Below are 12106 nucleotides of genomic sequence, written 5' to 3' on the forward strand. Positions count from 1 at the left end.
AGGGTCTCAGCCCAAAACGTCAACTCTCCACTCTTTTCCGTAGATGCTCTCTGGCCTACTGAGTTCCTCCAGCATTTTGTGTGTGTTGCTTTGGATGCTCAGCATCTACAAGTTTACAGATGTGGGTGAATTATCTCGTCTGGTCTAGTAACCCATTACAGCAATGGTGGCCAGTCTGCGGGGAGGGTGGAGGGAAGATGCCATTCAACATCAGGGTCACCTCCCTGGAATGCCGGACAAGAAGCACTCCTAACCTGTTGGATGCTTGGAATACCAAGAGAAAGCATCTTTATTTTTGCTTTTCACTGCAAAAAAAAAGTAACAGGCAGCCGTGAAGTAAATCGATAACTTTATTTATCTTTAAAAATGATGAGTAAGCAGACAGAACCTTGTGCCACAAGACTCTCCAGTGCGTGAAACGTGGCACCACATCTACTGTTGCAGATCCCTTTAAAAAGGGCAGATTACTTGGCCTTACTATGTACCAAGTATGTTTTTTCTTTTACACAGAAACTAAAAATAACGTTTCCCCCACAATTTCTTGAATATTTGTCCCAGATAATAACAAATGTAGGAAAGTTGTAAAAAATATCAGTAATGGGTTATTTTATGTCCATGGCATACATTTACAAGCAGAGCACTTTACTAATAGAACATTTTGGACCACACCAATCATATATGTATGTTTATGGGGCTTTGGTTAGGGAAAATATACAGAGGAAAGTCATACCCATAGAAATATTGTCGATTTAAAAGCCCTTAAATAACAAAATTCCATCAAAAATAATTCAGAAGTTACAACTCAGGAAGTCTATTTAATTTTTCTCCTTAACATCAGAGACCTTTGTTGTACCTACCCTTGTGGACATAGATAGGAAGGCTTGATGACTCCACAAACATGCACTGTGACTTGGAATGGTCTTTAACGAACTTACAGATGAGCAAAATTGTCCATTAAAAACTGTGCCTTCCATAATGAAAAAGAGTTCCAATTATAAAAGTTTTACATCACATTAGGTATTGATTGCACACTAACCTTCCTATAGAACATTTACCAGTGTCACATTATTGCATGAGCTCTCTAATATCAAGCACTATATATATATTCAGTTATTTATATAATCATTAAAAAGTCACTTTTTAAACAAGTATATAATGCTTAATTTTGAATTAACAAGTTAATAATAAAGTTTGTGCAAAACAAGCAGGCCTCTATAATTAAGTGACAGCATTTTGTTTTTGCTGTTGTTTTACAAAACAGACTGAGGGATTTGTTCAGAAGTGTGTCTCTTTCTCCGTGATGGTAGGAATGTTCCCATCACCTTTAAGTTTGCCATCACAGGCACTGATTGTGCTGCAGCACACATCCATATCTGATATTTTCACTCCTTTCCGTCGCAGGTTGGGACTGGGTGTGGTAAGCTTCTTAATTTTCTGAAAGGGTTTGAAATATGATGTTATTAAGAGGAGATTTAGAAACATGGAAAACCTACAGCATAATACAGGTCCTTCGGCCCACAAAGTTGTGCCCAACATGTTCCTACCTTAGAAATTACTAGGGTTACCCATAGCCCTCTATTTTTCTAAGCTCCATGTACCTATCCAAAAGTCTCTTAAAAGACCCATTGCCGGCAGCCTATTCCACGCACTCACCACTCCCTGTGTAAAAAAACTTACCCCTGATATCTCCTCTGTATCTACTCCCAAGCACCTTAAACCTGTGCCCTCTTGTAGCAGCCATTTCAGCTTTGGGAAAAAGCCTCTGACTATCCACACGATCAATGCCCCTCATCATTATTTGCCTGCTCATTTTCTCCTTCATGTGAAAACAAGAAACAAAGTCAACATTTGATTCCTAGCAACGAGGGACGGATTGAAGAGACTCAATGTATGACCACCAGAGTACGTACTGGCGGACAAATACAGCAATAATGTCAGCAAGCAGACAGCAAGGCTCTTGACTGAACACCAAGCAGGATTTTCAGGGCTGGTGAGTCTTCACTGCCGAAGCCCACACAAGTCAATTTTGACAGCTTCCTTTTTAGGGCTTGAGAAGGTGGGGTTAGGTTGCGGAACAAGCTGAACGTTCATTCTGTGTAAAAAGGTTCTCATTTCTGCAGGTTGGATGTACTTTCACCCTTTCATAGGTGGCCCAACAAAGCACCTTCCGGCTTTCATCGAGGCACTGACCTTGAGGACATGCTTTCATGTACAAGGCAGCAGAATTAGCCCAGAGTGTTAGGAGCACAGAGAACATCCAGTCTGCAGCTATAGTTTAGAAGGAGAGGCACTAGGGACTATTAATAAGACTGCGGCCTTTAATCCTTTTCATTACCGTAGTAAACCTCATTGACATTACATCAGCCACAGTAAATAAGATTACAACTGCAGAACCAGGGATCACTATCAACTATGCTGACAGCTGCACTGAAACAAGGTGTTATTACTGAAGTGGGCTGTTACTGTGGAGTCTCACTACTACCCATTATGCCACTGTCAATGAAGGTCTTCCATTTCTGGCAGTGTTCAGGGCTTCCTTCATCGTGCCAGTGGCTCGATTTTCACTACTGTCAGTCATGCAAGTTCCGGGTGGAGACTCAGGAATATTGGCGCGCTCGGATGTAGAAGGGTTCATCACTGTTGTTTCTGTAACAGTTTTGCTTTACCAGTCTGGGTTGTTCGCCCTGAGCTAAATCCCTGAACCTGGGCAGTGGAACACTCTTAGTCTGACCTCTACCCTTTGGCCTGCTTGGCACTGGTGAACCGATAAAGAGCCAAAACGTAAATCCCCGACTCCAGCCAATATACTGTAGCTCTCTGGGTCACTGAGGCATGCAAGCCTCCAAACTACAACAATGTTATGGTCCTCTTGCAGGGCGTCTGTGGAGTAGATTGTTTTATACATACAGACACACTGAGATGAAGGAACATTGATGTGTTAAGAGTTGCACAGTCACATAGTAATACCTCAGGAGGCAGGACCTTCTGCCCATTTGAATCTGTGCTAACCATTGAGTGCCACTTACACTAATCAAAGTTCAAAGTAAATTTATTATCGAAGTACATTTATGTCACCACATACAACCCTACCTGAGATTCATTCCTTCACTAATCACATTTTATTCTGCACACATTCCTATTGATTTTTCCAAGAAACTACCACTCACCTAAATTCTGGGGGCAATTTTCAGTGGCCAAATAATCTACCACAGGGGTCCCCAACCTTTTTTGTACCGCGGACTGGTTTAATATCGACAATATTCTTGCGGACCGGCCAGCTGACCTGGGGGGGGCGGTGTAGGGTTGCCAACTTTCTCACTGTGTTCACCCCGAGACAGACTACCAGGAAGCCTTGCGCGGGCACCTGTGTGCACATGCGTGTACGTGCTGATTTTTTTTCTACAGATCGTTTTTGGCGATTCTGCTCAGTGAAAGTACACTGTATGTAAATTATTTCTACTTTAAATAGGCTGTGTATTTATCATATTATTCCTGCTTTTACTATATGTTAGTGTTATTTTCGGTTTTATGTGTTATTTGGTAGGTTATTTTTTGGGTCTGGGAACGCTCAAAAATTTTTCCCATATAAATTAATGGTAATTGCTTCTTCGCTTTACGCCATTTCGGCACGAAAGGTTTCATAGGAACACTCTAGCTTAGCGGAGGAAATACAGGACAAGGGCGGTCCCGTATGGGACAAACCAATTTAGCCCAATATACAGGATATCCTGGCAAATACGGGACAGTTGGCAACCTTTCCGGGGGGGGGGGGTGGTGTTAATCACGACCGGAATATAGGTGATAAGTCAACTATAAGTCACTTATAAGTGGCTAATACAGTCAGTTTCGTTTCTAAAAGGGTTTATCTAACAATTGTAATATGAAACACACAGCACATATTTTCCTTGCATGAATATAGTGATAAGTCAATTATAAGTCACTTATAAGTCAATAGCATCATAACATTTTAAGTAACGTTCGGATATTAAACACACAGCACGTATTTTCCTTATATGAACATATAAAACACATATATGTATGAACATACTGCAACACACCAATATCGCTGAATCAGTGGGAGCCCTGGGCTTGTTTTCCTGCAACAACACGGTCCTATCCAGGGGTGATGGGAGACAGCGATACTCGAAGGGGGTTCCTTATGTCCAGTCTATTCTGCGATTTAGTTTTCGTTGCATTCATTGCAGAAAACCCTGCTTCGCAGAGATATGTTGGAAATGGAAGCAACGTTTTCAGTGCTTTCGAGGCTATCTCGGGATATTTAGCCTTGACTTTGATCCGGAATGCCAGCAGAGATGTTATGTCAAACATACTTTTCAGCCCGCCATCATTTGCAAGCTCGAGGAGTTGCTCTTCTTCCCGTGCTGACATGGATGACGCGTGTGTAATGACCTCGCGTGCATTCAAAATCAACAGTGGGTATGACAGGGAATGAGGAAAGGTGCAGCTGACTCATATCGCCAAATCAAATTGTTTCCTCGCGGGCCGGTAGCACATGCTTTGTGGCCCAGTACCGGTCCGTGGCCCGGTGGTTGGGGACCACTGATCTACCAAGTGAAAAGTAGGAGGAAACCGGAAAACCTGGAGGAAAGCTACAGAACGTGGTCACAGGGAGGAAGTCAAACTCTGTGAGTGAACGCTGGAGCAGATAAGCAAATGCCAGCTTAATGATGGTAAATACATGAAGAGTAGGGGTTGCCAATCTGGGACCCCTCGTTAATGGTAGGGATCCATGGCATATAAAAAGGTTGAGAACCCCTGGTGTAGAGTCAATCAGATGATAAAGAGCAGCCATCAACAGAAAGCAGACATGGTGTGAATGGACCAGGCATCAGACAGACAATGCATGTAGAGATGTCGACAATGGAGACAACTGGGACAATTCTAACAACTGATGCTTTCACAAACAAGAGAAAATCTGCAGATGCTGGAAATCCAAGCAACACACAGAAAATGCTGGAGGAACTCAGCCGGCCAGGCAAGCATCTATGGAAAAGAGTACAGTTGATGTTTCGGGCCGAAACCCTTCGGCAGGACTGGAGAGAAAAACGCTGAGGAGTAGGTTTAAAAGGTGGAGGGAGGGGAGAGAGAAACACCAGGTGATAGGTGAAACCTGAAGGGGGAGAGATGAAGTAAAAAGTTGGGAAGTTGATTGGTGAAGGAGACAGAAGGTTATGGAAGAAAGAAGAGGGGGTGGAGCACCAGAGAGAGGCGATGGGTGGACAAGGAGATGAGGTGAGAGAGGGAATAGGGGATAGGAAATGTTGAAGGGGGGGGGCCATTACCGGAAGTTTGGGAAATCAATGTTCACGCCATTAGGTTGGAGTCTACCCAAGAGGAATATAAGGTGTTGTTCCTCCACTCTAAGTGTGGCCTCATCACGACAGTGGAGGAGGCCATGGATAGACATATCGGAATGGGAATAGGAAGTGGAATTAAAATGGGTGGCCACTGTGAGATCTGGCTTTTTCTGGCGGACAGAGCACAGGTGCTCACCGAAGCAGTCTCCCAATCTAGGTTGGGTCTCACCGATATACAGGAGGCCACACCGGGAGCACTGGAACTGATGCTTTTTGTCTCAATTTATGGATGGGATTATGGGATGTCCCAGGTTGTCACCTGTCCATCATTCTCACCAAACCAATCATGGTTACATCTAAAAGGCTGTCAACTATCTAACACTAACTATATTTGTATTCAAATTGCACAGAATATCACATATTCTCATTTTTGGTAGATAGTCCTAGAGTCATAGAACACTACCACACAGAAACAGGCCCTTTGGCCCATCTATTCTATGGCGATCCATTTACACTCCCTAGTCCCAATGACCTGCACTCGGACCATAGCCCTTCATATCCCTCCCATCCATGTACCTATCCAAATTTTTTTTAATTTTTGAAATCAAATTCGTATCCACCACTTCCACTAGCAGGTTGTTCCACACTCTCACCACCGTCTGAGTGAAGATGTCCCCCCTAAAACATTTCATCTTTCACCCTTAACCCATAACCTCTAGTTGTAGTCTCACCCAATCTCAGTGAAAAAAAAACCTGCCTGCCTTTGCCCTATCAATACCCCTCATAACTTTGTATGCCTTGATCAAATCTACTCTCAATCTTCCACATTACAGGGAATAAAGACCCAACCCATTGAATCTTTCCTTATAATTCAGGTCATCCAGTCAAATCAAATATCAAATATCAATCGAGAGGGCATTGAGGGGAGGTGAGCAGAACCCCTCTTGCCTTTTGCCACAAGATTATCCATCCATTTCAGGTATTAATTTTCCTCTAAACATCTTCCAACATATTCCTTCTTACAAAAAAAAACTTCTCGAGTTGAAGTTTAACCAAAGGCCATTTAGAAGTGAAACATAACATCTTTGCTTTGGTATTCAATCCCCAAGCAATAAATTCTGAATATCCAAATAAACAACACACTGTGAATCTCCTTTGTCTATCCTGCCTGTTATTTCCTCAAAGAATTCCAGTAGATTTGTCCGGCAAGTTTTCCCTTTAAGGAAACCTTGCTGACTTTGGCCCATTTAATGGCTCCAACATTTTACCAACCATTGAAGTCAGGTGAATTGGCCTATAACACCTTCAGTCCTGTATTCATCACCCTTTAGTTTCATAAGGTTGCTATAGCTGGGAGTGGTAGTGGGGACAAGCTCCCACTACCTATTAAATGGCTTGCAACTCAAATAGCCTCTGATCACCAAGTACAGCTCCTAGCCTTCACGTGTGGCTTAGCTACTAAGCCCAGTGGAACTGTTTCTATTGACAGGAGAAGGGGTGAAGGCAGGCTACTGGTGCCTTAAAACCAGTCACATTGGGCAGATGGGGCTCGTCAGCTGTGGTTGGCAGCTCATCTAGAAGAAAGCAAAGTCTGATCTCAAACCTCCACTGCCTCACAGCTATATCCACTCATTGAGAAGGCTTCGGGAGTAAACCACGAGGGTAAAATCCATAGTCGGGGTCCCCAAGTTAAATTCAATGCTAACTGGCAACTCCTGCGATGCTGCTTGATTGGTCTCTGCCGTTCCTTTGGGTTCATCTGATGCGTGAAGAGGGGGAGCATGCCACATGGGCACCAGCTTGCTCTCCATATTGCACTGCCCTGGCTTGCGTATGCAGATAGCTAGGATGCATCATCCATGGTCGACCTTGACCGACGGAGGCCTCATCAGCATCACTTCCACCCTTTTCAATTTTGGCCCACTGTTAAACTTTAATTCATCCTATTGACTGCAATTTTGTCCTATTATCTACCTCACAGTCTCACTACACATTGCAACTAGTTGTACTGTATATCAAATGCCCCATCCTCAGCACTATCACTCTGTGTCCCAGCCCTCTGCCAAATTAGTTTACACCCTTCTCAACATCTCTAGCAAACCTGCTTGCAAGCATATCAGTCCCCCTTGGGTTCAGCTGTAACCTGTCCTTTTTGTACAGGTCATAGCTTCTCCAGAAGAGGTAACAATGATCCAAAAACCTTAAAGTGTGCATCACGTACCAACTCTTCAGCCATGCGTTCATCTGCCAGATCACCCCATTCTTACCCTCACTGGAATATTTTAAAAATTATGTTTATGCATAATTTTTCATAAATCATATTGTATTTCTTTTCTTCCTGTAAATGCCTACAAGAAAATGAATCTCAAGATAGTAAATTGTAACAAGTACGTAATTTGAGAATCAATTTACTTCGAAATTTTAAAACTTAAAGCTTTAAACCTGGTCAGGTGCACAAGCAGTAATGAAGAGTGAAGAGTTCTTGCTCTCAAGATCCAGTATGTGACCATTTAGTATGGCAGGAAAGTGAACTATAAGACCAAAGACCATAAGATAGAGAAAGAGAAACAGGCCTTTCGGCCCATCGATTCTGCTTCGCCATTCAGTCATGGGCTGATCCAATTCCTCCAATCATTTCCACTCCCCTGCCTTCTCCCCATACCCTTTGATGCCCTGGCTAATCAAGAACCTATCTATCTCTGCCTTAAATGCATCCAATGACTTGGCCTCCACAGCTGTTTGTGGCAACAAATTCCAGACTTACCAGCCTCTGACTAAAGTAATTTCTCCACATCTCCATTCTAAATGGATATCCTTCAATCCTGAAGTCATGCCCTCTTGTCCTAGAGTCCCCTATCATGGGAAATAACTTTGCCATATCTAATCTGTTTCAGCCTTTAACATTCAGAATGTTTCTATGAGATCCTACTCTTTGTGATTTTTATAAATGACCTGAATGAGGAAATGGAGGGTTGGGTTAGTAAATTTGCTGATGACACAAAGATTGGGGGTGTTGTGGATAGTGTGGAGGGCTGTCAGAGGTTACAATGGGACATTGATAGGATGCAAAACTGGGCTGAGAAGTGGCAGATGGAGTTCAACCCAGTTAAGTGTGAGGTGTTTCATTTTGCTCGGTCAAATATGATGGCAGAATTTTGTATTAATGGTAAAACTCTTGGCAGTGTGGAGGATCAGATGGATCTTGGGGTCCGAGTCCAAAGGACACTCAAAGCTGCTACGCAGTTTGACTCTGTGGTTAAGAAGGCAAATGGTGCACTGGCCTTCATCAATCATGGGATTGAGTTTAAGAGCCGAGAGGTAATGTTACTGCTATATAGGACCCTGGTCAAACACCACTTGGAGTACTGTGCTCAATTCTGGTCGCCTCACTATAGGAAGGACGTGGAAACCATAGAAAGAGTGCAGAGGAGATCTACAAGATGTTGCCTGGATTGGGGAGCATGCCTTTTGAGAATAGTTTGAGTGAACTCGGCCTTTTCTCCTTGGAGCGATGGAGGATGAGAGGAGACTTGATAGAGGTGTACAAGATAATGAGAGGCATTGATCGTGTGGATAGTCACAGGCTTTACCCCAGGGTTGAATTGGCTAGCACAAGAGGGCATAGTTTTAAGGTGCTTGGAAGTAAGTACAGAGGACAGATTTTTACGCAGAGGGTGGTGAGTGCGTGGAATGGGCTGGTGGTGGTGGAGGCAGAAACCATAGGGTTTTTTAAGAGACTCCTGGATGGCTACATGGAGCTTAGAAAAATAGAGGGCAATGGGTAAAGCCTAGGTAGTTCTAAGGTAAGGATATGTTCGGCACAGCTTTGTGGGCCGAAGGACCTGTATTGTGCTGTGTGTTTTCTATGTTTCGATCCCCCCTCATTCTTCTGAAATCTAGGGAATACAGCCCAAGAGCTGCCATACGTTCCTCATATGGTAACTCTTTCATTCCTGGAATTATTCTCGTGAATCTTCTCTAAACCCTCTCCACAGTCAGTATAACCCTTCTAAAATAAGGAGCCCAAAACTGCACACAATACTCCAAGTGTGGTCTCATGAGTGCCTTATAGAGCCTCAACATCACATCTCTGCTCTTATATTCTATACCTCTAGAAATGAATGCCAACATTGCATTCGCCTTCTTCACCACTGACTCAACCTGGAGGTTAACCTTTAGGGTATCCCACAACGGACTCGCAAGTCCCTTTGCATCTCTGCATTTTGACTTCTCTCTCCATCTAAATAAAAGTCTGGCCCTTTATTTCTTCCACCAAAGTGCTTGACCATACACTTTCCAACATTGTATTTCATTTGCCACTTTGCCCATTCCCCTAAACTATCTAAGTCTCTCTGCAGGCTCTCTATTTCCTCAACACTACCTGCTCCTCCACCTATTTTTGTATCATCGGCAAATTTAGCCACAAATCTATTAATGCCATAGTCCAATCATTGACATATATTGTAAAAAGCAGTGCTCCCAATGCCGACCCCTGTGGAACTCCACTGGTAACTGGCAGCCAGCCAGAATAAGATCCTTTTATTCCCACTCCTTGTTTTCTGCCGACCAGCCAATGCTCCACCCATACTAGTAACTCCCTTGTAATACCATGAGCTCTTATCTTGTAAAGCAGCTTCATGTGCAGCACCTTGTCAAAGGCCTTCTGAAAATCCAAGTACACTACATCTACTGCATCTCCTTTGTCTACCCTGTTTGTAATTTCCTCAAAAATTTGCAGTAGATTAGTCAGGCATGATTTTCCTTTCAGGAAACCATGCTGGCTTTGGTCTATCTTGTCATGTGCCTCCAGGTACTCCGTAATCTCATCCCTAACCATCTTAAAACAGGTGACATTTCAGCTGTTTAGACACACGGCACTGACCATGAGACGTTACTTCATACGATCAGCCATTTAGTGCTGTGTTCAGAGAATAATAACTTTTGTCTTTTGGATCTATAAAGTGCTTTGGGCTCCGGACAGTGGCTGAAGCTGTTAAAATGTTAAGTCTTTCACTTCCAAAGACTTCAGGATGCCACAGTGCTCACAGATCTGTGTGTACAGTTCAGCTTAATCCATTCCACTGAAGGAACAATCAAGGAAACCCCTGTTCCTGAAACAAATAAGATCAAGGCAAACTACACAACAGAATATGGCAGGATTCTCACGTTAAGTCCTCTCTTTGGTTTGTACTGCTGTCAAGCAGAAGCATGTTACACTTGCAATTCCACTCCCCTTGTACTTTTATCACTATATCCAGCTGATTGTGAAAGTTCTAATGTGATTTTGGACGAAATACATGTTTCATGAATACTAATTTAAAAGAAACACTAATGTGGTTGATAATGATATCAAATGAAAAAAAAATCTGCAGATCTGAGATAAAATTTGAAAATACTGAAAGCACTAAGCAGATCAAATGGCATCTGTGGAAAGAGAACCCATTCATATTTCAGGTTTGGATCTTGATCAGATCTGAGAAAGAGGGAGAACCTAAGATATCGGAGCAGAATTAGGCCATTTGGCCCACGGAGTCTGTTCCGCCATTTCATCATGTCTGATCTATCTCCTCTCTCAATCCCAATCTCCTGCCTTCTCCCCGTTATCTCTTCGTGCCCTGCCCAATCAAGAATCTGTCAAGCTCTGCCTTAAGTATATGTAAAGACTTGGCCTCCACAGCTGCCTGTGGCAACGAATTCCACAGATTCTGGCTAAAACAAGTTCCAGTTATGCAGCAAAGAAGGCAGGTGAGGGCTGAGAAGAACAAAGGGAAAATATCTCTGGTAGGATAGACCAGATGACTTATTATGACAGATCAGATTAAACTTCTTTGTCTGTGTAACATGTTGTTAATAGCTAAGCTGTTGGGCATGTCCAGCATGGAAAAGAGGGGTGGATGGGGAGCCTTGGGTGATCACTGGCTTTAAAGCACCAGTAGATTTCTAAGGTCTAGCAGTGGATGGGGCTCCAGGCAAAGAGGCCCAGAATTAAATTAGGTTAGATTAGATTCAACTTCATTGTCATTGCACCAAGTACAGATACAAAGCCAATGAAATGCATTTAGCATCTGACCAGAAATGCAAAGAATAGTGTTATCTATAAAATAACTGCGAATAAAAAAGGTGTTAGAGCACACAAATATAAAAGTACTGAGTACAATATGGATGCAATACTGCTTAGCGCTGTGATGAGAGGTTCAGCAGTCTCACAGCCTCATGCAAGAAGCTCTTCCTGTGCCTGCTGGTGCGGGAGCGGAGGCTCCTGTAGCGCCTACAGGATGGGAGGAGAGTTAAAAGTCCATGGTTAGGGTGAGATGCGTCCCTGATAATGCTTTTTGCCCTACTCAGGCAGCGTTTATGGTAGATGTTCTCAATGGTGGGCAACTGGGTGCCGATAATCCGCTGGGTTATCGAGTAAAGTCAAAATATGGAAGTGGTGAAGTGAGGTGGGAGCAGTTGCTGTAGTGTGGGGCAGAAGGATGAATTGTCAATGAGGGATTTACCTGACAGTAAACCCATTCCAGCTTTGGGAAGGTCTGATTGAACCCCAATACCCCAGAAGTAGCATTCAAAATTGGGAGTGACGTTATCCCACATGCCCTGGAACAAAACTACACGTGACACAGGGGTGACTCGGACCCAGAAACGATTAGACAAGCTTCCAGAGCAACATTATCTCAACATGGCACAAATAGTCAGTGTCACAATTCACTCAAGAAATACCTGCTACAAAGGCATCACGCCGAAGAGTGAAACTTGAGTGAAATGATAAGCTTGAGTTCCTACAGAGA

The 12106-nt window shown here is 43.3% G+C and overlaps 1 protein-coding gene across 1 annotated transcript in view; it reads right to left on the bottom strand.

Moving 5' to 3' along the window:
• Nucleotides 1-337: 337 nt before the first annotated feature.
• slc6a11b (solute carrier family 6 member 11b) overlaps nt 338-12106 on the bottom strand; it is a 223071-nt gene continuing 211302 nt past the window's right edge. Inside the window, exon 15 of the mRNA XM_063068174.1 lies at nt 338-1434. Coding sequence (XP_062924244.1) covers nt 1276-1434 — 159 coding nt within the window. The 3' untranslated portion in view covers nt 338-1275. The remainder of the gene's footprint in view (nt 1435-12106) is intronic.

Source organism: Mobula hypostoma, chromosome 15 (genome assembly GCF_963921235.1).
Source record: "Mobula hypostoma chromosome 15, sMobHyp1.1, whole genome shotgun sequence".
Taxonomy (NCBI): domain Eukaryota; kingdom Metazoa; phylum Chordata; class Chondrichthyes; order Myliobatiformes; family Myliobatidae; genus Mobula; species Mobula hypostoma.